Source organism: Antennarius striatus, chromosome 21, assembly GCF_040054535.1.
Source record: "Antennarius striatus isolate MH-2024 chromosome 21, ASM4005453v1, whole genome shotgun sequence".
Taxonomy (NCBI): Eukaryota; Metazoa; Chordata; class Actinopteri; order Lophiiformes; family Antennariidae; genus Antennarius; species Antennarius striatus.
In genome coordinates, this window is record NC_090796.1 from 9,683,977 (window position 1) to 9,706,038 (window position 22,062).

At 39.7% G+C, this 22,062-nt stretch overlaps 4 protein-coding genes across 4 annotated transcripts; 1 reads left to right on the forward strand and 3 right to left on the reverse strand.

The window, feature by feature from the left end:
• Positions 1 to 543: 543 nt before the first annotated feature.
• Positions 544 to 6,493, reverse strand: LOC137588694 (serine/threonine-protein phosphatase PP1-gamma catalytic subunit B-like). The gene is made up of 7 exons (XM_068305911.1): positions 6,096 to 6,493; positions 4,970 to 5,101; positions 4,211 to 4,441; positions 3,139 to 3,243; positions 1,905 to 2,128; positions 1,540 to 1,674; positions 544 to 1,439 (listed from the first exon to the last, which is right to left on the reverse strand). The coding sequence occupies exons 1-7, from the start codon at positions 6,148 to 6,150 to the stop codon at positions 1,344 to 1,346; spliced, it is 978 nt and encodes a 325-aa protein (XP_068162012.1). The 5' UTR covers positions 6,151 to 6,493; the 3' UTR covers positions 544 to 1,343.
• Positions 6,494 to 6,696: 203 nt separating this feature from the next.
• On the forward strand, positions 6,697 to 12,920 carry pelo (pelota mRNA surveillance and ribosome rescue factor). Its single transcript, XM_068306123.1, has 13 exons — positions 6,697 to 7,060; positions 7,443 to 7,535; positions 8,602 to 8,752; positions 9,135 to 9,225; positions 10,550 to 10,713; positions 11,218 to 11,278; positions 11,471 to 11,632; positions 11,715 to 11,761; positions 11,849 to 11,922; positions 12,005 to 12,076; positions 12,378 to 12,452; positions 12,530 to 12,561; positions 12,721 to 12,920. Exons 1-13 carry the CDS (start codon positions 7,020 to 7,022, stop codon positions 12,813 to 12,815), a joined length of 1,158 nt encoding a protein of 385 aa, XP_068162224.1. The 5' UTR covers positions 6,697 to 7,019; the 3' UTR covers positions 12,816 to 12,920.
• Positions 12,921 to 13,242: 322 nt separating this feature from the next.
• Positions 13,243 to 15,813, reverse strand: paqr4b (progestin and adipoQ receptor family member IVb). Its single transcript, XM_068306124.1, has 3 exons — positions 15,501 to 15,813; positions 14,477 to 14,695; positions 13,243 to 13,978 (listed from the first exon to the last, which is right to left on the reverse strand). The coding sequence occupies exons 1-3, from the start codon at positions 15,718 to 15,720 to the stop codon at positions 13,542 to 13,544; spliced, it is 876 nt and encodes a 291-aa protein (XP_068162225.1). The 5' UTR covers positions 15,721 to 15,813; the 3' UTR covers positions 13,243 to 13,541.
• Positions 15,814 to 16,563: 750 nt separating this feature from the next.
• LOC137588857 (uncharacterized) lies at positions 16,564 to 20,363 on the reverse strand. Its single transcript, XM_068306162.1, has 16 exons — positions 20,352 to 20,363; positions 20,166 to 20,210; positions 20,022 to 20,060; positions 19,600 to 19,668; positions 19,393 to 19,461; positions 19,171 to 19,236; positions 18,997 to 19,053; positions 18,772 to 18,843; positions 18,590 to 18,655; positions 18,407 to 18,472; positions 18,205 to 18,264; positions 18,046 to 18,105; positions 17,941 to 17,976; positions 17,557 to 17,823; positions 16,665 to 16,721; positions 16,564 to 16,568 (listed from the first exon to the last, which is right to left on the reverse strand). Exons 4-16 carry the CDS (start codon positions 19,607 to 19,609, stop codon positions 16,564 to 16,566), a joined length of 891 nt encoding a protein of 296 aa, XP_068162263.1. The 5' UTR covers positions 19,610 to 19,668; positions 20,022 to 20,060; positions 20,166 to 20,210; positions 20,352 to 20,363.
• Positions 20,364 to 22,062: the final 1,699 nt, after the last annotated feature.

A 22,062-nucleotide genomic window follows, 5' to 3' on the forward strand; every position in this document is an offset into this window, starting at 1 on the left:
AAGAATAAATCCTAATACCTGTAGATCAAAAATACTGGACAGATATTGTACATTTAAAAATATAATTAGCATATGAGAAGGTACAATAACCACTATAGTTATAAAGGTTAAGATGCAGACCCCTCTAATTTCTTATTACAGTATTAGGTTGAGTGCAGACCCCAAACAATCATATATGGAACAGAAAAATAATTGCTGGCCAAGTTTGTGAAATTAAAACTGTATGTCTGGGAAAGTTCAAACTATTAAAATGTGATATTTTTAAAATTCACAGTAAACTGAATATTATTACATTTGAGTTTTAACCAAAAAAACTAATTTCACACGGTTTTTGTTGTCCCCTTTGTGCAATCCTATTCTAGTAGTTTTGAAATGAGGTGTAATACATAGTGAGATGATCAAAGTCTGAAAAGACGAGGGGCCGGTCCTACATTTGCTAAGGAACAAACATAAATCACAAACAGCTATTTACCAATGATTAAAAACTATATCATACAGCAGATGCAGGATTACAATAAAAATGACGAACAGACATTTTAGCTCAGATTCTCGCTTTATTGGTCAACTTGATGAAAGACTACAAAACGAATTCACAAAAAATCTCTTTCAAGTAATCAAATCTGTACAAACCTAAACTGTATGGGGTTTTTACAGCTCTGGCTCATATGAATCTGAAGTCATACACATGAGAGCGTGTGTGTGTGTGTGTGTGTGTTTGGGTGAGAGAACGAGACAGAGAGAGGAGAAAGAGAGAGAGAGAAAAAACACGTAAGCATGTGGCTTGGTGTGAGATGTCATGACACACTTCTTCCTCTTTAAGGATACCAAGAAACACACATGCAGGCGCATGCACGCACACACACACACACACACACACACCTGTGATTGAGATTTTACAGTACAGAGGACAGGGAAAATAAAACACTCCCTCCTCCACACATCACCTGCTGGCAGCGGTTTGCTGATAAATTAACGATGTCAGCCATTTCCCAGACTCCGCATTTCAGTCAAAATTACTGTACAGACAGACACTGTGGTTTCAACCTTTCAATGGGAAGAGTGGTAAGAGAGGGAAAAGTATAAATCTCTAATACTCTCACACAAAATGTACACGTGCACACATGATTTTAATGCTCACCAGCAGACGAGACGCATTCATTATCTGCGGACGCACACACTCACTCATTCGGACAATTTGTAACATTAAATGTTTAAAGTACAGATAAAAAAGGAAAAAAGCCCTGGGTATAGGTTTGATTTCTGGCTGTTTGGTGAAAGAAAGGAGAAGAGAGGTAGAGAGGGCAGGAGGGGAAGGTTGGAGGTCGAGGGCCAAACTACTGGTGTCATTTCTTAGCTTTCCTTGGGGGAGTGACTGGACGCCCGGAGCCCATGCCCCCTCCACCACCATAGAAGAGCTTCTTGTCTGCAGGTTTCAGAATCTGAACATGGGAGGGAAAAAAACAAAAAATTAATCTTGAACGGAATATTTGTTGAATCCAGTTGTAGTAGAATCCAAAACGATGGTTGTGTTTTATTGACCTGGAATGAACACATGAGGGTCTCGTCTACACTCATCATGGCTCCAGCGTTGTCGAACTCCCCACAGTAGTTTGGGGCTGAGAACAGCGTCACCAGCTGCCTCTTTGCAAAGAACTCATATCCATCCTCAACCACCTGAAATCAGATTCAATGTCAAACGATCACAAATCGAACGACCTTCTTATTGCTCGTCATCTCTATATAATGAACCAGGTTACAGCAGTAGCATCAGTTATTCACTGTAAAGAAAAAGGTCACATGGGCTTCCTGTCAAGCCTAGAGAAATGTTGTACAACAGAAAACACAGAGCACCAAGGATCAGCAATAGTGCATTTTGAACTGTAGGACTGAGGTTGTGCACTCACTTGATGGGCCCGACAAATGAGGTCCATGTCGTGTTTGTGGAGAAACTTTGTGACCACGTCAGCACCGAAAGTGAAGGAGACACCGCGGTCGTTCTCACCCCAGCCCAGCACATCTTTGTCCGGGTCGGCCCACAGCAGGTCACACAGGAGGCCCTGGTCAGGCACATCGGTGGGACGCATGACCCTCCGGACCTGCTCCATAGACTGAAGGTCCGGTGATAGGCCTGCAACACATTATGGAACATAAAAAACATTTCTGGATGAACTGAAGACTTAGTTTTTAACAGACCTAGAGGTGAATATTTAGACGGATCATGCACACACAGAAAGAGGGAGGAAAGGGGAGTAAAAAAAAAAAAAAGCATTCAAGCCTGCAAATTCTGCAAGACTGACATTCCTGTAAACACATACAAGCCTCTGGTGCTAAATGTTATGATTCAAAACAATGGAGCTATTCACACAAATGTTATCTTGATAAACATCACGATCCAAAAAAGGCATACAGCATGTATACAAAATAATCTTCAAGATGTGATGTCGCGTTGAGACCCTATGACTGTACATTGAGTTTTGGGTTGTTAGTAAAACAAATCGAGACAACTGCAGAGGTTATTGTGTGAATTAACCAATAACCTGAAAATGTAAATATTAAGCTTAAACAGAAATATCTAAAAGGAAATGTATATAAGCCTCTCTGTGCTCTGTCTTATGTAACTGTATATGCGATACGGTGGCGGCTGTGTTTACCGTCATGATTATCAGTGCTGTTTACATATTTTGTATAGGTCTCACAGACACAAGATAGCTGTGACGGCGGTCTGTGTCACCATGTCTGGGCCCTTAGGTCCAATGTCCTGTGCTATTGTTGTACTATAAATAAGTCTCAATTTTATCTGTCGTTTACCGATAAACTGCTCTAACAGTTAAACGTTGTGTCATGTACTTAGAAAAGTTACTTATTCTTTCATCAGCCCTCCTTTATTATTTTTTTTAATTCTTAAGGTTGACTTTTGCAAGTTTAAATGGAATTGAGCATTTTCAGTATTCAGTAAATACAAAGTGTTCTATGGCCACGTCTGCTGAACAGGGCGAGGTTACATAAATACAAGAAACTATGATCCCAAAGACCTACATGTCTGACTATTATGTTGACAGTAAAAACAGGGCAGAGGTGAGGGTTTTTTTTGTATGTGCGCTCTGGATAAAAGCCATATGCACTGTTTGATGAGGTTACCTCCATGGCAACAGAAGATCTTCTCATCGACGATCGCTGCAACAGGCAAACAGTTGAAGCAGTCAGTGAAGGTCTTCCACAACTTTATGTTGTATCGCCTTTTACCTGTGGAAAGCGAACCACAATGTCTTGGTTATAATCTAATCTTGAGGCTAATTAAAATCTCAACAGCTGCAAATATTGCATCATACTGAAAACAAAACATTTTTCTTAATCCTGGCTGCGTGAATGGCAGAGAGGCATGTGATTAATCACTAATGCCTGATCATGCTCCTTAGCTTGAAGCCTGGCGTAACGAGGTTGTCTGTATTTAGGCTGTTGTTACAATTATTAGTAAGGTCAGTTTCTTGTCACTTTGAAAAGAAAAAATATTAAATAATTACTGTACCTTAGTAGAGTCATTTCAAAGTGAAAATTATTTGTTTGATAAAGACCACAATTCCTAAAACTGGTAATACCTACAAAGAAGGGGAGCATTTATTTAATGCAGTTAAATCTATACCAAGATCTAAGACCTTCCTATATATAGATCCATTTAAAAATGTAATCACATTCTTCATTAACACTTTAGATATTACAGTTAATGGCATCCTGATATTAGTTGTTCTGTTGTTTTATAAACCTACAATTTACTGTTAAGATTAATCATTTCAATTTGTATTTAAAACTTGCGCTGCAGCAGGCAAGGCTAAACTTAAAAGTCACTCCGAGTGGGACAGACCAGCATTAATCAGTGAGCTCACCAAAACACTGCTTAGTTATGTCTAGTGAAAAAACAATAATCCATTGCTTCTTGTCTTTGATGGATATTCATTGGTCCCCATGAATTGTTTTCAGGGAGATACAATTTATCTCAATTTTCTATAAAGCTGAACATTTCACCAGTACAACAACAGCCTTTGTGTATTGCAGCAGTCAAATAAGAATTTATACTCCTGTCCAGTAACATCTGTCCCACCCATTTAAATCCACATCTATGCTGCAAGTGACCTAAAGAAAAAAGGTAACGCCTTTATACAACAGTGTCAAGACTGGTGTCAATACATATCTGTATGTATGCCATATGACTTACACTCATCGTAGAATCCATATATTCTGTTAATTGAGGCGCACTCATGGTTTCCTCTCAGAAGAAAGAAGTTTTCTGGATACTTAATCTTGTAAGCCAGCAATAAACAGATGGTTTCCAAGGACTGCTTTCCCCTGTCGACATAGTCTCCCAGGAACAGGTAGTTGCTCTCTGGTGGGAAGCCGCCATATTCAAAAAGCCTCAACAGGTCATAGTACTGCCCATGAACATCACCTGGAAAAACAAAGACAGAAAGGAGACCTCAGTGTTGGTCAAAGGGGTCATTATCTTACTGTGCATATATCATAAAGAAAAATATATTTAAATAGAGGCACAAAATCTATTTACTTTTATTCAAGTGTTTGCTGACTTGTTTTTGTTGACCAAGAGCCAAATAAATAAAAGTGCAAGCTTGCATTTGGTGCACGGATGCTGGTGATTCTCACTGAATGGCCAGTTTTTGAAATCTGAGGACTGTTCCTTCAATTAGCCTTAGGTTACGAAGCGAGAACACCGCCACAGGGGGGCAACTCCAGGCAGATGCAAAAGTGCAAAACACCACTTCACTGGCAAGTCAATATTTATAGTTTGTCCCCACAGGTCATAAAATACATGACAAGGTCATATGTATGCACTGCAAACTGCTTTAAATGAGTTACAACATATACACAAATGTTATGAAGAGCTGCGACAGCATTTGTAAATATTGTCCAACAGCACTAAAGAATTCCCTCGACTCTTAAGAACACAACTAAGCCTCACCACAAATCTTGAGGGGTGCCTCAAGTTCGAGCAAGATTGGCTGGCTGAGGAAGATCTCTCGGGATTTGAGGCAGAGCCCACGGATTTCATTCTCTGTCAGTTGAACATTTTTGCCGGGTCTTGAGCCTTTCACTGCAAGAAAAAAATGCAAAGAGAGTGACAATAGAGTACTGAAAACAAAAAACACAAGCACATTAGAAGTAATTCTTCAAACTATTTTGTCAGAGGGAGAAGAACAACTATGCTATGTAAAAATAATGTGCAACAAATGACAAATTAATATTTAAAAGTATTTTTCAAAAGTCCAATAAGCTGTGTGAGACAGACTATTAAATTTCTAATCATATAAATTACCTAATAATGATTTTAAACGTTCAGAGCAATGTCCTTGGGAAGTCTGCACATTTGTGTACACTATTTATTAACTCTTCTCCTCACTAATCAAATTCATTATGAGTATTTGAATAGATTTATTTTATTAATAATACTTTACTGATATTCATGCATTATTTTTTGTTTAATTCTGTGTTTACAATTTTGTCAAAGCAGCAGAAAAACCCAGTATGTCTATCATATTTCTGGAGCTGATGAGTAATAAGGAAAGTAAAACAATTAACCTAACTGGTTGGATTCTCACAGTGTATTTTTTACTTTATTTTGACCAGAACTTACCAAAAATTCAAAAAACTTTTTTTGTGACTTTTATAAACAACAATCGGCTTTATGGTACATCTTGCAAAAGGATCCCTTTAACCTCAGGTACACTTCAGTCATTTGATTAAACATGTCACGTTACATTATTCATCGGATTTTGAACATTAGTTATATTCATGTAAATTTAAAACATGACGTTTCCGATGTATACCGCGAAAGTGACAACGTTCTAGGGAATAATAAAAACATAACAAAGTACCTAATCTTGCAGCATCAAATATCAAATCCTGATTTTCTGCACAAAAAGGTTTTATTTCCAATAGCAGTGACGTTCAATTTAAAGCCTGTCCTTAGTTAGAGGGAGATGAACTTAAGTTAACATAGCATATAGATGGCTATCGTTGTCTAGCCTGTTAGCTAAAATGGCTACCTCGGTGAATAAATACTGAGAGAAATAATGTTTCTATCTTACCTTCAAGCAGACGTTGTATAATGGAGTCGATGTTCAGCTTATCAGCTTCTGCCATGCTATTCCTCTATTGTGGTCGATTATAATAACTCTTATAAATTTAAGACGTAGTAAATGTGCTAAGAAACCGTTAGCTCAACTAGTTTAGCTTTAATCGGCTAACGTTAGCTCGCTAGCTGGCTAACCTTGGGATAGAATGGGCAACCTCAAAAATTGAGGTTGGGCGCTAGATTATTACAGATGCAATGGCTGTCATGGACTTCAGAAATCCGTCTTAATCAAATTAATAACCATTAGATATCAAAATTCACTTTAAGCCTTCGTATTTTGTCGTGACAGCGATGTTTCTGCCTTAGATACCAGCACCATGCCATCGACAAAAAAAGACTAGGGGAGCGTTAGCTCAAACCGAGGTTGAACGGAAGTGGGCATCCCGCTTCTGTTCATCTATTGGTCAGTTTTGTCAGTGGGCGGGTTTAATGGAAACATTCTTCTCTTCGATTGGCTGTTGTCCATGTCGATTAGTATTTAGAACCCACTATCGAAGAAAGGAGAAGCCTTTATGAATTTAAACTACATCTTAATTTCCTTTATCCGAATGTCTCAGCGAGGAATGCAGGTCAAAACGTGCTTGTTCACATTTAGTCACTGTTATCTTTGACATTGCTCTGCGTCTGTTGCGCAGTAAAAGCGACACCCACGGAAGTGACCAAGAAGGGAATAATTGACGATGTATTTTGTGATGACGCAACGGCCTGAACGCTTTCTATTGGCGACACGCGTCGAGTGAGCCTCTCAGAAGTAGAGCTATGGCTTAGCTAGCAAGTAATACATTTACTGAGATAAACATGCCTCAAACTCCATCCAACGTTGATTTTAACACTTTGGGATAATACTTTTGGTTTATCGCACAACCCTAAACCGATTATGAAGTTGCTCCATAAAGACATTGAAAAGGATAATGCCGGGTGAGTGGATAACAACAGCTAATGCTAGCATGCTAATCAGCATGCTACTTTACAGCTGGATGTACGTTTGTCAACTTAAGTTGATTTACATTCGATTGTATCAAGGAAGAAACGTTTATAGTTAACGTGTACTAGCACACAGAACACGTAATAGTTTATGTGCTTCACGTGATGTACAATAATGTATGTTTGTATGTACATATGACAACAGAAAAAAAAATAGACTAACATACGAACTGCAGTAGCATGGATACTGGTGAGAATGAGCATTTACTCGTCAGTGGCTGGCAGAGGACCTCATAGGAGCATCCCTCACCCCATCTGCTTATTGAAACGATAACCAACTTAGAATGTGGCTGAATGACGTGTCATTCCTCCACAGACAGGTGACTCTGATGCCAGAGGAGGCAGAGGATATGTGGCACACCTACAACCTGCTGCAGGTGGGGGATAGTCTGAGGGCCTCCACTATCAGGTAACCATTTATTTTCTGCCCAAGATGACAAATTTAAGAAGAACAATTAAAGAAGCTCAACTGCAGTTTCAAAGTGAATCTTAATCAATAGCACATCTATGATGCTGTGGAGCAACTTTTTGCCTGAATGACCTGCAAATGCGACACTTGACCAGACACCAGCTTCTTGCAGTGTTTCTGAGGAGCCTTAGCTCATTCCTTCTGGATTAAGGTTTCCAGTTCTGGAATATTCCAAGGTTCATGCATTGCAAAGACTTTCTTCAAAGTCTTCACCTGTATTGAAGTCAGGGGACTGTGACTGCCACTCTAGAATGATGCTGGACTACTACTGAAGCTAAGCGTTGGTACACTTGGAGGTCTGTTTGGGATTATTGTCCTTTTAGAATGTCATAAGCTGTCCAAGCTTCAACTTCCCCACCCACATTGAGAGGTTTTCTTCAAGAATTTCAAGATGTGTAACAGAATGCATTTGTCCGTTTAAATGCTGCAGGTTGACAGTGTGGGGAAAAAAGCAGAAAAGCCATCACCATGCTTCTATCTTAGAGGGGGATTCTATTTAGTGCATGCCTCATTCCTCCTTCTCAAGCAATGCTGTATCCATGGTTTTGTTTTATCACTCAATGGAAAGGTATCCAAAAACATATGCCGCTTATTGGTTTGGTTTTTGAGCAAACTACAGTAAATACTACTTTTCTGGTGTTTTTGAGTCAGAAGTCATGTACATCCTGTAGTGCAGGCATGGAGTCGACATGTAAATTTAGATCAAAACAGAAACCACTTTGGGCCTAGAATGCTAAAAGTAAGTTACAGTATTTTAACAACATCACAACTTATGTTGCACGCTAAGTTGAGACCAGAGGTGATATTAAAAGTAGAGTTCTGTGTTGGTTTTGGAAGAAAACAGCAAATACAATCAGCTGCTTTGAGCTCTTTAACTGTTCTTGTGTTATTTGTTTATTTAAACAGCTGACAAAATACAATTCACAATGAGGCTTGAATGATGTTGGTTTTGTCTGAAAAATACCGTCGCAATTGTAACTCATTTCCCTTCCCTGTGTTCAAACAGGAAAGTCCAAACGGAATCCACCACTGGAAGCGTTGGCAGCTCCAGAATTCGGACTACTTTGACTTTATGTGTGGAGACTATAGACTTTGACTCCCAGGCCTGCCAGCTGAGAGTTAAGGGCACCAACATAGAGGAGAACCAGTATGTCAAGGTCTGAGATTTTAAAGCAAAATATCTCTAGTTTAAAGGGTTCTGGAGTAATTACAGATCATAAGCAAACAAAAAAATATTATTCCGAAATGTAATGAAAATAATTCTTTTCGATTTTAGGTTTTGCAGGCAAGATTAATTACATCCCTATAATTAACACACAAACTTGGGATTATTTACAGAGTGTGTGCTATGACTTGACAAAGCATATTATGTGTCTTTAACCTTAACAAATAGTGTTCAGTAGTGCCCTATATTTGTTTTTCTGTTAGGGTTTGATAATTTTCTGCTGTAATGGTTTTTATTTTGCTCAGCCACTACAACCAGTCTGTCTTAATATCAATGTGTGATTTTGTGTAACCAATGTTGTCTTCTCTTGTCAGATGGGGGCTTACCACACTATTGAGCTTGAGCTTAACAGGAAATTCACTCTAGCTAAAAAGAGCTGGGACAGCGTTGTGCTGGAACGAATCGGTAAGCGGGTGTTGCTGTTTGCACTTGACTGAGTTTTCATAATGTTTTTATTCAATCGACACACTGAGCTTTAGCCAGTGCACCCTTAGCCGCCTAGATATCAACATGTATTTCTTTATATAAATAAAATGGTGGGTTTTTTTTAATACTTTTTGTATTTCATGAAGATTTTTTAACAGAATTTGTCCCATACTACTAACAAACTAATAAAATTTGGACAGCATTTATTCCAGTCACCTTATGTTCACTATTCACTGTCCAGGACAGTCAGTTTGGTTCACACTGTTTTTGTTTTTTTTACCACAATGTGAACATTTTGACAAATAGTTTCACACGTTTTGACTCTTGGTAAATTCAATCTCCTCTTATCAAAGAACTTATTGTGAAGTGAACAATTGTGGTTAAAACAACACTGAGAGTCCAACTGAAGAGCCTGTTACCGCTGAAATAATTTAAGGGTCAAATATCATCGTAACATTACAAAACAGTTCTGAGCTATGACTAACACCAAGCATGACTAATGTGACTTTCGCATAAATGTCTGATAGTATGAAAATGTTTTTGTGACAAAATTTTATACCAAAAGGTCAACTTCACTGTGACATCATAGTTACTTAACTGTCCATTATTCACTAACATGAGTCAAGACGAGAGGGAGGCTGTTAGGAACATTTTTTCAGATCTGGTCTGGTGCTGAATTGTTGACACTATTCTGAGGACCCACTGTGATCCTTCGGAGTTTGTAGATCTTTGATAGCCTTTTGCTATGCCGTGTAATGAAGGTATCTGTCATCTGCACCCATGAGGGACATGAGCACAGGATTTAGTTTCCTATAATCATACACCGTACTTTCTGTGAAATATGCATTAAAACCTTTTGATCAACTCTAAAGTCTTGCGCATAGCATTATGAGTCTGGATGTTAGAACTCTAGTATCCCTGGAAGGTATAAGGCAGTGAATCCAGTTGTAAATATATACCATACTGCAATTCCTAATTAAGTCAGAGCCAAAATCAGAGTGGGAATGTTGTGGAATTCCGGTTAACTGATCCTTGTTAAAAAGTTTAGTGAGGACTGTCTTTGTGAGCATTACAGGATGTTTAGCTTGAACAGTTTTTCCATCCCCCAATGCAGTAACGTTACAAGACTCCGATACAAAACATTCTTGCCAATGCTGGCCTTTTTAAGAAGATTAATTTGACAAGTAAGATAACTCCACAGGGTGTGTGTGTGTTGCACCGCCCTCACTAATGATTTTAGCCTATTGTTCCATCAGCATCAGTGTTGCTCAACCCCCGTATGATTTTCCTGTCTACCCTTCAGACCAGGCATGTGACGCAACCCAGAAGGCAGATGTGGCGGCTGTGGTGATGCAGGAGGGCCTGGCCAACCTGGTGCTGGTGACTTCCGCTATGACCCTGCTTCGTGCTAAAGTGGAGGTCACTATCCCTCGCAAGAGAAGAGGAAGCTGCACTCAGCATGAAAAGGTAGTGACCACACAGCTTTACGCACAAGCATGGATGGTTGGATGGAGGGTGGACAGAATGTTGGGAGAGTTAAAGGGGTGTTGGCAGTGCTTTGACCAAGCACACTCGAGATGACAATCCCTTTTTTTTTTCAACATGTATTTTCTTTTTATATGACAAACTTTGTTTAGAATAAAAAAGGGCATCTCTGTTCAATTTTCTTTAGTGCATGTGTGTGTGCGTGCTTGTCTGTCCCTGTGTGCCTCCACGGTACACTGGCGTCGCGACTGGAGTTTCCCCCACCTTGGCTCCAGCTCCCCATGACCAGCCACTATGGATGAAGCGGTAGAAGACGAATGAATGTGTTTGTGTGTGTGTGTGTGTGATGGTTTTCATCTCAATTCATACGTTATCACTGTGCCACCATCCTGTTTTCTTTGTGTATAAATGAATAAACATTTATTTTCAAACCAGTGCAGTAAGCAATGTCTCGGTCTTATTTCGATCTGGTGTAACTGTTTGCAGGCGCTGGAGAGGTTCTATGAGGCTGTGATGCAGGCAATTCTCCGCCACATAAATTTTGATGGTACTATACACACACTTAAAACATGCATAGAATTCCACTTCCTGTTGTAAGTCACCTTTCTCTTCTTTTGTTGTTCCCATTTGAGCCTCTTATCTATTGCACTGTAGATGGTTTATACAGCACATAAAATATTTCAAAGCTGTGCTCCCTTTTTTTGTTTAAAAGAGATTTCCCATCTTTTCTCACTCCTAGTGGTGAAGTGCATCCTCGTTGCCAGTCCGGGGTTCGTTAAGGACCAGTTCATGACCTACATTTTTAGAGAGGCAGTTCGACAGGACAACAAGATCCTGCTAGAGAATCGTCCTAAATTCATGCTGGTCCACTCGTCATCAGGTCACAAGTACTCACTCAAAGGTACAAACAGACGGGCCCTGAGAATGGAACGATCTAGTCTCGTCTCAAGATGAACACTCATTGAAATGTCGTCGCTTTCCAGAAATCCTCTCTGATCCCACTGTGACAAGCAGGCTTTCTGACACCAAGGTGACATTGCGTGAACAATTTTTCAGGTGTTTTTTTTTTCATTCTTCATTTTGTAAACTGAAGAAATTACGATCTGTTTATTTCCAGGCAGCAGGTGAGGTGAAAGCCCTGGAAGATTTCTATAAGATGCTGCAGCATGAACCCGACAGAGCCTTCTATGGGTGGGTGATGATGGAGCTGAACAGCCAGTGTATCCTCATTGACTCACACTGATAACCAGCAACCTTTGTATCGCCCTCACAGACTGGCTCATGTGGAGAAAGCGGCCGACGCCCTTGCCATCGACACCTTGTTGATAAGCGACAAGCTGTTCAGGTAAACAGATCTCAAGGTCACAGCTCAGGTGAAAATTTGTCTCGAGCAGCAGCTGCAGAAATGGATGATCAACTGCTGCCATTTTTAATATGTTCTCCAAGATCATTTCATGTCAGTACAAATAACCAAAAATTGACCATAGAAATGTAGATACTGAAATCCTTTTAAAGTCATACACTTGGCTTTAAATGGTTTTATTTTACATACTCCTAAGCTTATCCCCACAGCTCAATAGATTTTATATAAACACTGAGGAAGCAAGTCTGCTCTGTACATGATTATGTGTTTTTCTTGTCTCCAGACATCAGGATATCCGCACCAGGAGTCGCTACGTTCGCTTGGTGGACAGCGTGAGAGACAACGGCGGCACTGTCAGGTACCGATTCTTTAAAATAACTACATTCACCAAGAATTGGCAAGAATTACTGACGAGCTTTTTTTGTTTTTATGCAGAATATTCTCAAGCCTTCATGTGTCTGGTGAACGTAAGTTATCAGTTCTGAATTATCTAAATTCTGTGTTAAAGACCCACAGGAATTCTTACCAATGAGGTTTTGTAGAGTTTAGACTGAACTATTGGTCAAAATTAACACAAACCAACTGTGTGTCATCACTTCTTAAGTCCATCATGTCCCTTCCCTCAGAGCTGACTCAGCTGAGCGGAGTGGCTGCCGTCTTGAGGTTTCCCATCGCCGACCTATCAGAGGCAGAGGATGACAGCAGCTCAGACGAAGGCTAAAGCACCTACTAGTAGCAAAGAAGGGGAATCTCATCCAGTGGTGGAAATAGCACAAGGATGGATCGACTCAGTGCGTCAGAAAATAAAGCTGCTGTGTTCATGGGTTATGTGTTCAAACTCTGCAACATCTACACACGTTTTCTTAAATTCAAACGTGTTTTGAGGTTTTTTGGTTTGAAGATTTGACGGGTAAAGATTACACTGATGCTCGAAACAACTACGTTAATAAGAATGGAAATGAAACTTTGTGCAAAAACCAAATGAAAATTTTGATTGGAATTTGGTAATTTTCTTTCCAAGTGTATATAAAATGTAAATTGTTCTTGCATTTAAACAAGCATTCAACTGCATTTATTTATAACATGAACCACGAATATGAGGTGTAAATGAAGCAAGATGGAGCATATTATAAAAATATAGAATTTATTTATACATTTCATCTCAAAACTAGTTTGGTTTTGGGTAATCAACCCAAAACGACTGCATTTCAACAAACTAATAGTCAAGTGTGCTCAGGATTTAAGGAGTTCCACAGTTAGAACACTGTTGGACTCTCTGCTCTGACAAAATGTCAAGTTTGCAAACTTCCCTTGCCAAATATTTAGGCAGCTATAACTAAAGTGCATTTTGAAAGACCTTTCCACTTCTTTTTATACTCTTGCCTCATTAGAACCTAAATCTGATTGCTATCATCAGCCTTCAGTCTACATGAGTATTTACTGGGTCTTATACCTCAGCAGGACACTGATAGGTTTTAATCCATGCTAAATCCTCAAGTGTTCCCCAGTGCAGGTAGATAATTGCACATATAACCATGACATGCATTATCTGGTGACTGTTGCCCCAGTTGTCAAACCGGCCTGGGATGAAGCGCTCGGGAATCTGGATGATGTTTACCAGTCCTCCCAGCATGGCCAGTGAGTCCATGATGACGAAGAGGCGCAGCGAGTTGGGGCTGCCTGCCCCGCTGCCGTACACCCTGAATAGGAACAAGCCAAAACGGAAGAGGACCTGCCAGATGAAGGCTCTCAGACGCAGGATGTTAGTCCTCGCTGTGGTGGCGCAGTAGATGCCGTAAGCTGACAGGAGGATGTAGGCCAGCAAGGCAGCCTGTCTGACAGCAGGGTAGCAGAGAAGGGTGATGTGGATGATGGGAAGTGCCCCTGGAGATGAGATGAGGTAACAGCAGTCATTAAAGCCCCCAACATATAAAGTTACATCTAAGTGGGGATTTTATACTAACTACAATTGGATTCTCTTTGGACTTACTTTGAGACTCATCATTAATCAAGTAATACTAATTAGCTTGGTATAAAGAATGAAGTGGAGAAACCTCTAACCTGCAAATTCTCAGCTTGTTGCCTGTGAAAAGTGTTCAAAGACCTCAGGAAGTCACTGCTACCACACTGGAAATTGTCCCCAAACCTTTGGACTTTACACTTAACACCTAGAATATTACATAAAGGAGATGCACCGTGATTTCAAAATCTTTAGACTTCTGGAAGGAGGTTTCTGTCCCCTTAAACCAGGGTTTGAGCTGCTGTTTTTCATGCCTCCAGTTCTTACACTCAACTACCCATTATCAGTGGTCATTCAAGGATTTATGTGGTCCTTAAAATGGGAAACTACTTTAAATCTTTACACAACTCTCCATGACCAACCTAGAGTGTTGACTAAGCAGACCCCAAACATGTCCAGGGAGAGGAGGGTGTCATAGACGTGCTCTCCTCCCACGTGGTTCATGAACACGTGATAGACAACCGAGCCCACAGTGGGGCAGAGGCAGGCCAGGTAGTGCACCACACAGATCCACACACAGTCCACCTCCAGCCAGGGGATACTAAAAGGCAGCAGCACCAAGAAGAGGAGGAAAGGGATGCCTGATGAAAGAAAAGGATGGAAATGAGAATTTAAGTCAAAAGCAATTACTATTTTATGTCCAGACAGACTTATTTCTTCAGTGTGTATGGTGGATGTCTTGTCAGTTGTCACAGTAGATCATGTTAATTCAGAACAATATTCAGATGCCCCTATGTGATATTATTTCCTAGGAACAATGTGAAATATATTGCTGTTGGACGTATGACTTTAGAAACCTGAGCAACACACTATAGTTAATAACCTTCACTTCCCCTTAGTAAACGTATTAGAATTATCTTACAAGGTAGCATGAAAATGCCTGCAGTTCATGTTTGGACAGTTAAATCTCATATTTGGTGTTTCAATAGCTTAAATCAGGGTCATATTAATAAGCTTTAAATACAGGGCACCAATTCTGTAAATATTTTCACACAATCCTGTAATTCTGCAATTGCATTCTATCTATGCAAAAGTGTATCTGGGCCTGCATAGCACAGAGGGGCATTTACAACTAAAAAGTGTCGGCAAATCTCACACGACCATAACGACCTTGTGAGAGGAAGTTATTTTCAGGGCAAGGATTCCCAGGGCAGATTACAGCTAATACGCATATCCTCATTACACTCATTTCAGGTGTGCTTATAACAAAAGTGAGAGTAGTCAACGTCAATGTCCTGTTTGAATATATTCTGAAAGGGACAGACAAGAATCAGTGAGAACCATTTGCTGCTAAACTGTAAGATTTATTCCAGAGCTGCTCAAATAGTTTCTAAGAGACTGACAGGCAGGGGAAAACAGTAATAGATGGTTCATTTCTGGACTCACCATGGGTGTAAATGTTCCCCAACTCATTGTGCATGTAGAAGAGACTCCTGAGGCACTCCTGACCTGTGGACACAGGCCGGTAGCCTGTCAGGACATATTTGTTGAACTGAAGGTGAGTAGGAGTCTTTGCCAAGTCCAGCAGCCGGGGCCCTTTGCAGAGAACCATCACAACTTCCTGCAGACGATGCCCTTGAATGAAGTGAATGGAGCAGGTGTCCATTTACATCCTACCTGAGGCCGCACTCCAAAGTCAACAGAACAGCTTGTAATAACCTGAACTTGTGGCTCTTGGAGCCATCGTTGGACAGGTGTAAATCCAAGCAAACTGTTTAACTGGGAAAGTGGCATGCTGTCAGTTGGACCAATCAGTGAAGGGTTCTGATCCTTAAGCTGAAGTAATCCTTACAAAAAGACGTGCAGGACGGAAGCTCCTCCTAGTCGCGGTTTATGCCAGACTCACATCTTAAACTCAGTGATTATATATTGTGTTTTGTTGTAGTCAAAATTATCCGTAGATCAAACCTTAATGAAGTGCATTTAAATTAAACAAGGCTAAACTGAATGGGTTTAACCTCTTCTGTAACAATACATAGAGATGCATGTGAATGAAACACTGTTGGCATCCACTGATGGTGTTATTTAATCATTTACTGTACAATCACAGATGCTTGCTACAAATAGTAAAAAAAGAAAAGAAAACATTTGTTATGCAAAATAAATTATGATTTACATTTTAAAGGATTATTTAGAGGTAATAACATCAGGAAACATTAAGTGATCCAAGCAAAACTGACTGATGTGAACAAGACAACCACCATTTCTGCAGCAAGTGATTCATTACATGCACAATGTAAAAAGTATAGGACCAAAAAAGGTCATGCAAAAAATAAAATACACATAAACAGAAAACCTAATTTCTTTCAATCAAGATTAAAAAAATTTTTACCTGTAGATGTACTAACAATAATGAAAAGACTATTCTGAACAAGGGAAAAATACAATTACCGTACAGCCAAAAATAATATACAAGGACAGAAAGAGATTGTGCTTGTCATCAGCAGGGTTAACCTGTGTGCATAAAAGAATAAAGTTAAAGTATAAAAGTTATGTTTATGAAAACCACAGTGAACTGAAAATTGGTGCTTAGTTTGAGGCAGTTCTTACCTTGATAGTCACTATTCCCAAAGAAACCATTCAAATCATGTTTTCCATTCTTTGATCCTAAGAAGAAAAAAAATGCTGACTTTAGATGTGCTCCTTAAACATAGAAGTCATGTTGATTTCCATTACAAATTATATCTTTAATTTGATTTGGTGATTGACATTTGCCAAAGTTGAGCCCATAACATTTTGGAATAGCTCTAGGTAAAGTGGGAATTCTTCTTTTTATAGCAAGGCACAGATTTTAAACAATCGATTCATTAGTTTTATTCACAGATTACTATTAAAAAGGGTAAGATGCATGTGTCAATGAAAGAAATCATTAATTTTGGTGTGGATCTGGATATAAAAACTGATCCATAAATTTTCTGTTTCAAGTAAGCTAAATGACTCCTCCCCCTCTAGTTTTAACCAGTGTGCAAAAACACAAAATGTCTTCTTTTCCTTTCGGCTTTTCCCTTCAGGGGTCGCCACAGCGAATCAGTGTCCTCCATCTAACCCCGTTTTCTGCATCCTCTTCTCTCACACCAACTACCCTCATGTCCTCCCTCATTACATCCATAAAACTCCTCTTTGGTCTTCCTCTAGGCCTCCTGCCTGGCAGTTCAAAGCTCAGCATCCTTCTACCAATATATTCACTATCTCTCCTCTGGACTTGTCCAAACCATCTCAGTCTGGCCTCTCTGACTTTATCTCCAAAACCTCTAACATGTGCTGTTCCTCTGATGTACTCATTCCTGATGTCCCATGCGCACATATTTTTGTACAGTTTAAATAAATCTGATAATATCAACAGCAATGTTTTTAAATGGGCAAATAAAAGTCCATATTTTAAATTTGCTCAAAATTGTTTTACTACTTCCCACATATCAACAGTGATTCCTCAAGTACTTGCCTTGGGGGTGAAAATGAAGCTTTAGATGCTGTTGAATGTGTATTTGACGTGGCAGCTGCTGTTGGGGGTCATCAGGTTGCTCGTGCACCTCGACACCACCCTCTGTTAGAGCTGGAGCTGCTGTGGAGTCGACGGAGAGGCTAGCCGTGCCCATGGGGTCAGGGAGATCCTCGACACCTCCAGGCCCCGCGTCGGGTGTGAACGAGGTTTCCACAGGCAGGTAGGATGGGGCTGAGGGGTCATCCAGGGTGGGGCTTGATGGGGCCGCTGCAGAAAAGCAAATGAGATACAGAAAAATAAGATTGCAATTCATTCATTTAAGTCTATACGTCTTGAATGTAATAGGTATTATTTTGGTGGATAACTTCCTGTTTCCAGTTTTACCTTCTGGTTGCACTTGTCCATTTATATAGCCCACATCTGAGAAGGACAGTTTAATTTTACTGTAAAGCAGTGAAGCCACAACAGACAGAAACAAAGGATACTCACCAAATCCACCAACGGGCATTCCCTCACCCTCAACTGCGGGAGTCGGTATCTCTCCATTTACTGAGAGACCAGAAGGAAAGAGAGAATAAACATGGGCATTACATTTTTTCTTATATTTATACAGCAAATCTGTCAAAAATAAACTTCTCTCTTTCAGACCATAGGGTTTTCCAGCAGAATCTGTCTGAGTAGGCAGAGATTCATGATGTGCAGCTGTATCTGTCAGACAAAAAAAAGTAAGTCACACACACACACACACACACACACACACACACACACACACACACACACACACACACACACACACACACACACACACACACACACACACAGTCCTTAAACAGATAATTTCAAATCTCACCATGTGTTAATTGGCCATTTTGTCCAAATCCATGAGATTCAGGCTGATATGGTGACCCAGTCATACCTAGAATAAAATTTTATTTTAGATAATTGAAATCATAATAAAATAACCAAGATTAACAAGATGTACACAACAGCACACAACAAACAGGAGAATTATCCTAGTCTTGAAATTTTTTACCATATTTGTGAGTAGATTCTGGGCTGAGTCCGGCTGGCTGAGGTTTATAAGGCATTCTACCATAACCTGCAGACGAGATGGAGAAAGAGAGGAAGAAGAAAAATAATGAGAGTTTGAGAGGAGAGGTAGGAGGCCATCGCAACAACGACAAAAAACAAAACAAAACTAAATGTGATGTCCACCATATCTCCCGGCTATATTTCCAATAGTGCCCAGACCCAGAAGTTGACCACCATTAGGGAACCCGCCGTGTCCTGAGCAGAGATGATGGGGAAATATTAAATTATTACATGAGCTTCATATCCAAACTAGATTTACTTCTTAGGAATAGTGGTTTGTTTCCAGCTTGTACATCACAACCATGAAACAGCAAATAATGCTTAACCAAAGCTCATTACTTTATTCACCATATTTTCCAGAGGATTTGCCATCACCAGCAGGTCCATAGTGATTTCTACCGTAACCTGTTCATGAAAAATGAAAGGACATATGAGACTTAACATATCGGCTTGTGTTAAAGGCTTTAGTGGTGCTTGTTAGCACAGATGTGGGATGCTGCAGTAACATAATAACAGACATACCATTGTGTCCGGCACCATTAATCCCAGTGCTGAGGGGCTGTCCACCAAACTGTAATCCACCAATGCCTAAATAAATGAGGGAATGGAGCAGAGAATTATGTTGGTGGTCAAATAAAGTCAGCATCTTGTATTAGAGTAATAATATTTCTTAATTTAAAAGGCGGTTTTTTAGCACATGATAAAAATCATGCAGAAATAAATAAATAAATAACAAGAACTCACCATACTTGGTGCTGGGTTGTTCTGCTCCTGTTCCCAGAAGCTGACTACCAAAAGGAAAGCTGTTCATTCCTGTAAGAAAGTTTGGTTCTGGTGTCATAAACGTGTTTCTTTATCAGGTAATTTTTATGAAGGTAGTTCTCCTTACATAAGGATTTTTCATTGAGATATTCTTTAAAATAAATAAATAAATAAAACTGTTATACCTACCACCATACATGCCGTCTAATTTTCCATTTGGGCCAAGACCAACAGACTGAGGCTCAAATTGACTCACACCTGCAGCAGTATACAGGAAACATTCATATAGTCCAAACAAATGACGTCACTGCTAGATTACATAGCAGTTAGATCCACAGACCGGACCTGTGATATTAAAACTGACTTACAGAACTGTGTGGCTTACTTCCCAGTTGCAAAGGGAATAAAAAAAAGACTTGATTGAAGCTTTATAAAACAAACACTTGCACAGAATATCAGCATTCATGTTTTAGATTCAGCTCCTCTTTAGTTTTCTTTTTCAGCTTGGTTTTCTACTTCTGTATAATCAGAAGTGAATCTGGCAATAACGGATTCATTTCACCGTTTCGCTATGTTATCTGCATTAACATATAACCTCATTAATATCATACCTGGTTTGCTATTAGCAGCAGGACCACTTTGGCCAAGACCTGGAAAAAAAGAAGACCTGGAAATGCTGACTTTTTCAAGTCCACACAACATTAAATGGCTCCAAATTGATTTCCAGAGGAAACTTTCATTACTTGGTTACGTACTGGCATAGTCAGGCTGCACACCAGCAATGTAGCTGTTTCCATACCCTGTAAAAAAATACATCACAAACTAGCTTACTGGTCAAGACTTACAGCAGCAGCTAAGAGAATAGACGGTTCAGTATTATCTTTCAATTCTTGGACTTTTTTTTAATACATCAATGGATCCATTGTTTAGTCTAAGCTTACCTGATTTGGACTTTCCTGCTTCACCCGCAGCTTTATTTGCTGGGAAAAAGAAAAAACTCAGACTAAAGCAAACACTTTATCAAAATGTCAATTCTGTCAGAGCCCCTTAAGCTACTATAGTTTTAAGCCATAATTGCTTTACAAATTAGTGCTGGTGCCCCAGTAATATCCCTACTGGGAATTAAAATCAGTAGTCTATATAAAATTAAAAAAAAAAAAAAATTAAAAGATTAAATCTATTTTATAATGTAAAAAAATGCACCTCCGTATGAATTTCCATTTCCATATCCAGCCCCGAGGTAAGCTCCTTGTCCATAACCTAACAGCATACAGCAGAATCATGTGGGCACATGTTCTCCAGAAAACTAAAATCATTTCTCTGCAGTCATGTGAAGCTGAATCACAAGCGGTGCAGAGAGAAATACCCACCATGCTGCTGTGGTTTCCCTGCATAAGGATATCCATGGCCTGCACACATAAAGGTAAAGGTACTACTAAAATCCCTTACAAATGACAGTGGAAACCAAGAAATTATTAAACAAACATCCAATGTACGTCTATACTGAGTGTACATATTACCAGCTCCATATCCGTTGCCAAGTCCAGGGAGAGAATAGCGTCCTGCTCCGTAAGCTGTGGATAAATAAACTTCAACTTCACTATTATACCACAGAAAACAATGTTCAGTTAATGAAAAACGCCTAAAACATTAAATGTGTTTTGTGTGTGTTGATGTGGTGAGATTTAAGGCGAGATACTATGGCCTATTAATTTTGTTCAAGATATTAAGGTTAACACATTTCATACAAATGACAATAAGATAAACAAGGCAGTCAGAGACTGCAACATCCCGCGACACCCCTGATTCAACGTTTTACCCTGACCTATCCATTTTTGTGCCTCTGGCGTCCTGAAAATGTTGATTTTCTTTTGTGATTCTGTCTCATCAGGTTTCAGAGATGTGTACCTAAAAAGCTATACAGTGCTCCGTCGTTCCTCGCGGTTAATGCGATCCAGGGACCACACACGATTAACGAATTCCACGTCGAGCAACAAACTATATATCTTATTATTTATAGTAATTTAAACGTTTATGAACCCTCCCCATACTGATATTAAACCACCTTCTATCTGTATTAACTTTTCCCACACTCTGATAGACTGTTTAAACCACTTCTGTGTCTCACGAAAGTCAGTGACTCACAGAATGTAGCACACTTCCGGATGCCGCCAGCCAATAGAATGCACGTACAGTATCACACGACTGCCTACCAAAAATCCACGATGAGTACAAAAGTTGAAATTTGACCTTGACCTAGTTTTCTCAAGGTCAAGGTCATCATCTCATTTTCATCCCCTTTGCTGCCCGAGTCATGTGCTTTTTGTTTCATCTTTCCATCTGCAACGGTTGTGAAGATATTTGGTGGACGAATGGACGAATGGACAGACAAACACTGACCAATTACAACACATCACCGCTTCGGATGTAAACATCGGAGCAGAGTTCACCATGAATCTCAGCAGCAGGTCTGACCAGTTTGTCCTGAAATGATCTGGTGTAACAGGAAACCTTTGAATGAATCAATTACCCGGTCTGTTAGATTTAGCTCCCCCTCCATTTGAATATCCCCCTCCATTGGCACCGTATCCTACAAACGACACAAAATCACTCGCACAATAAAACTACCATAGGAGTAACATCTAAAACAAT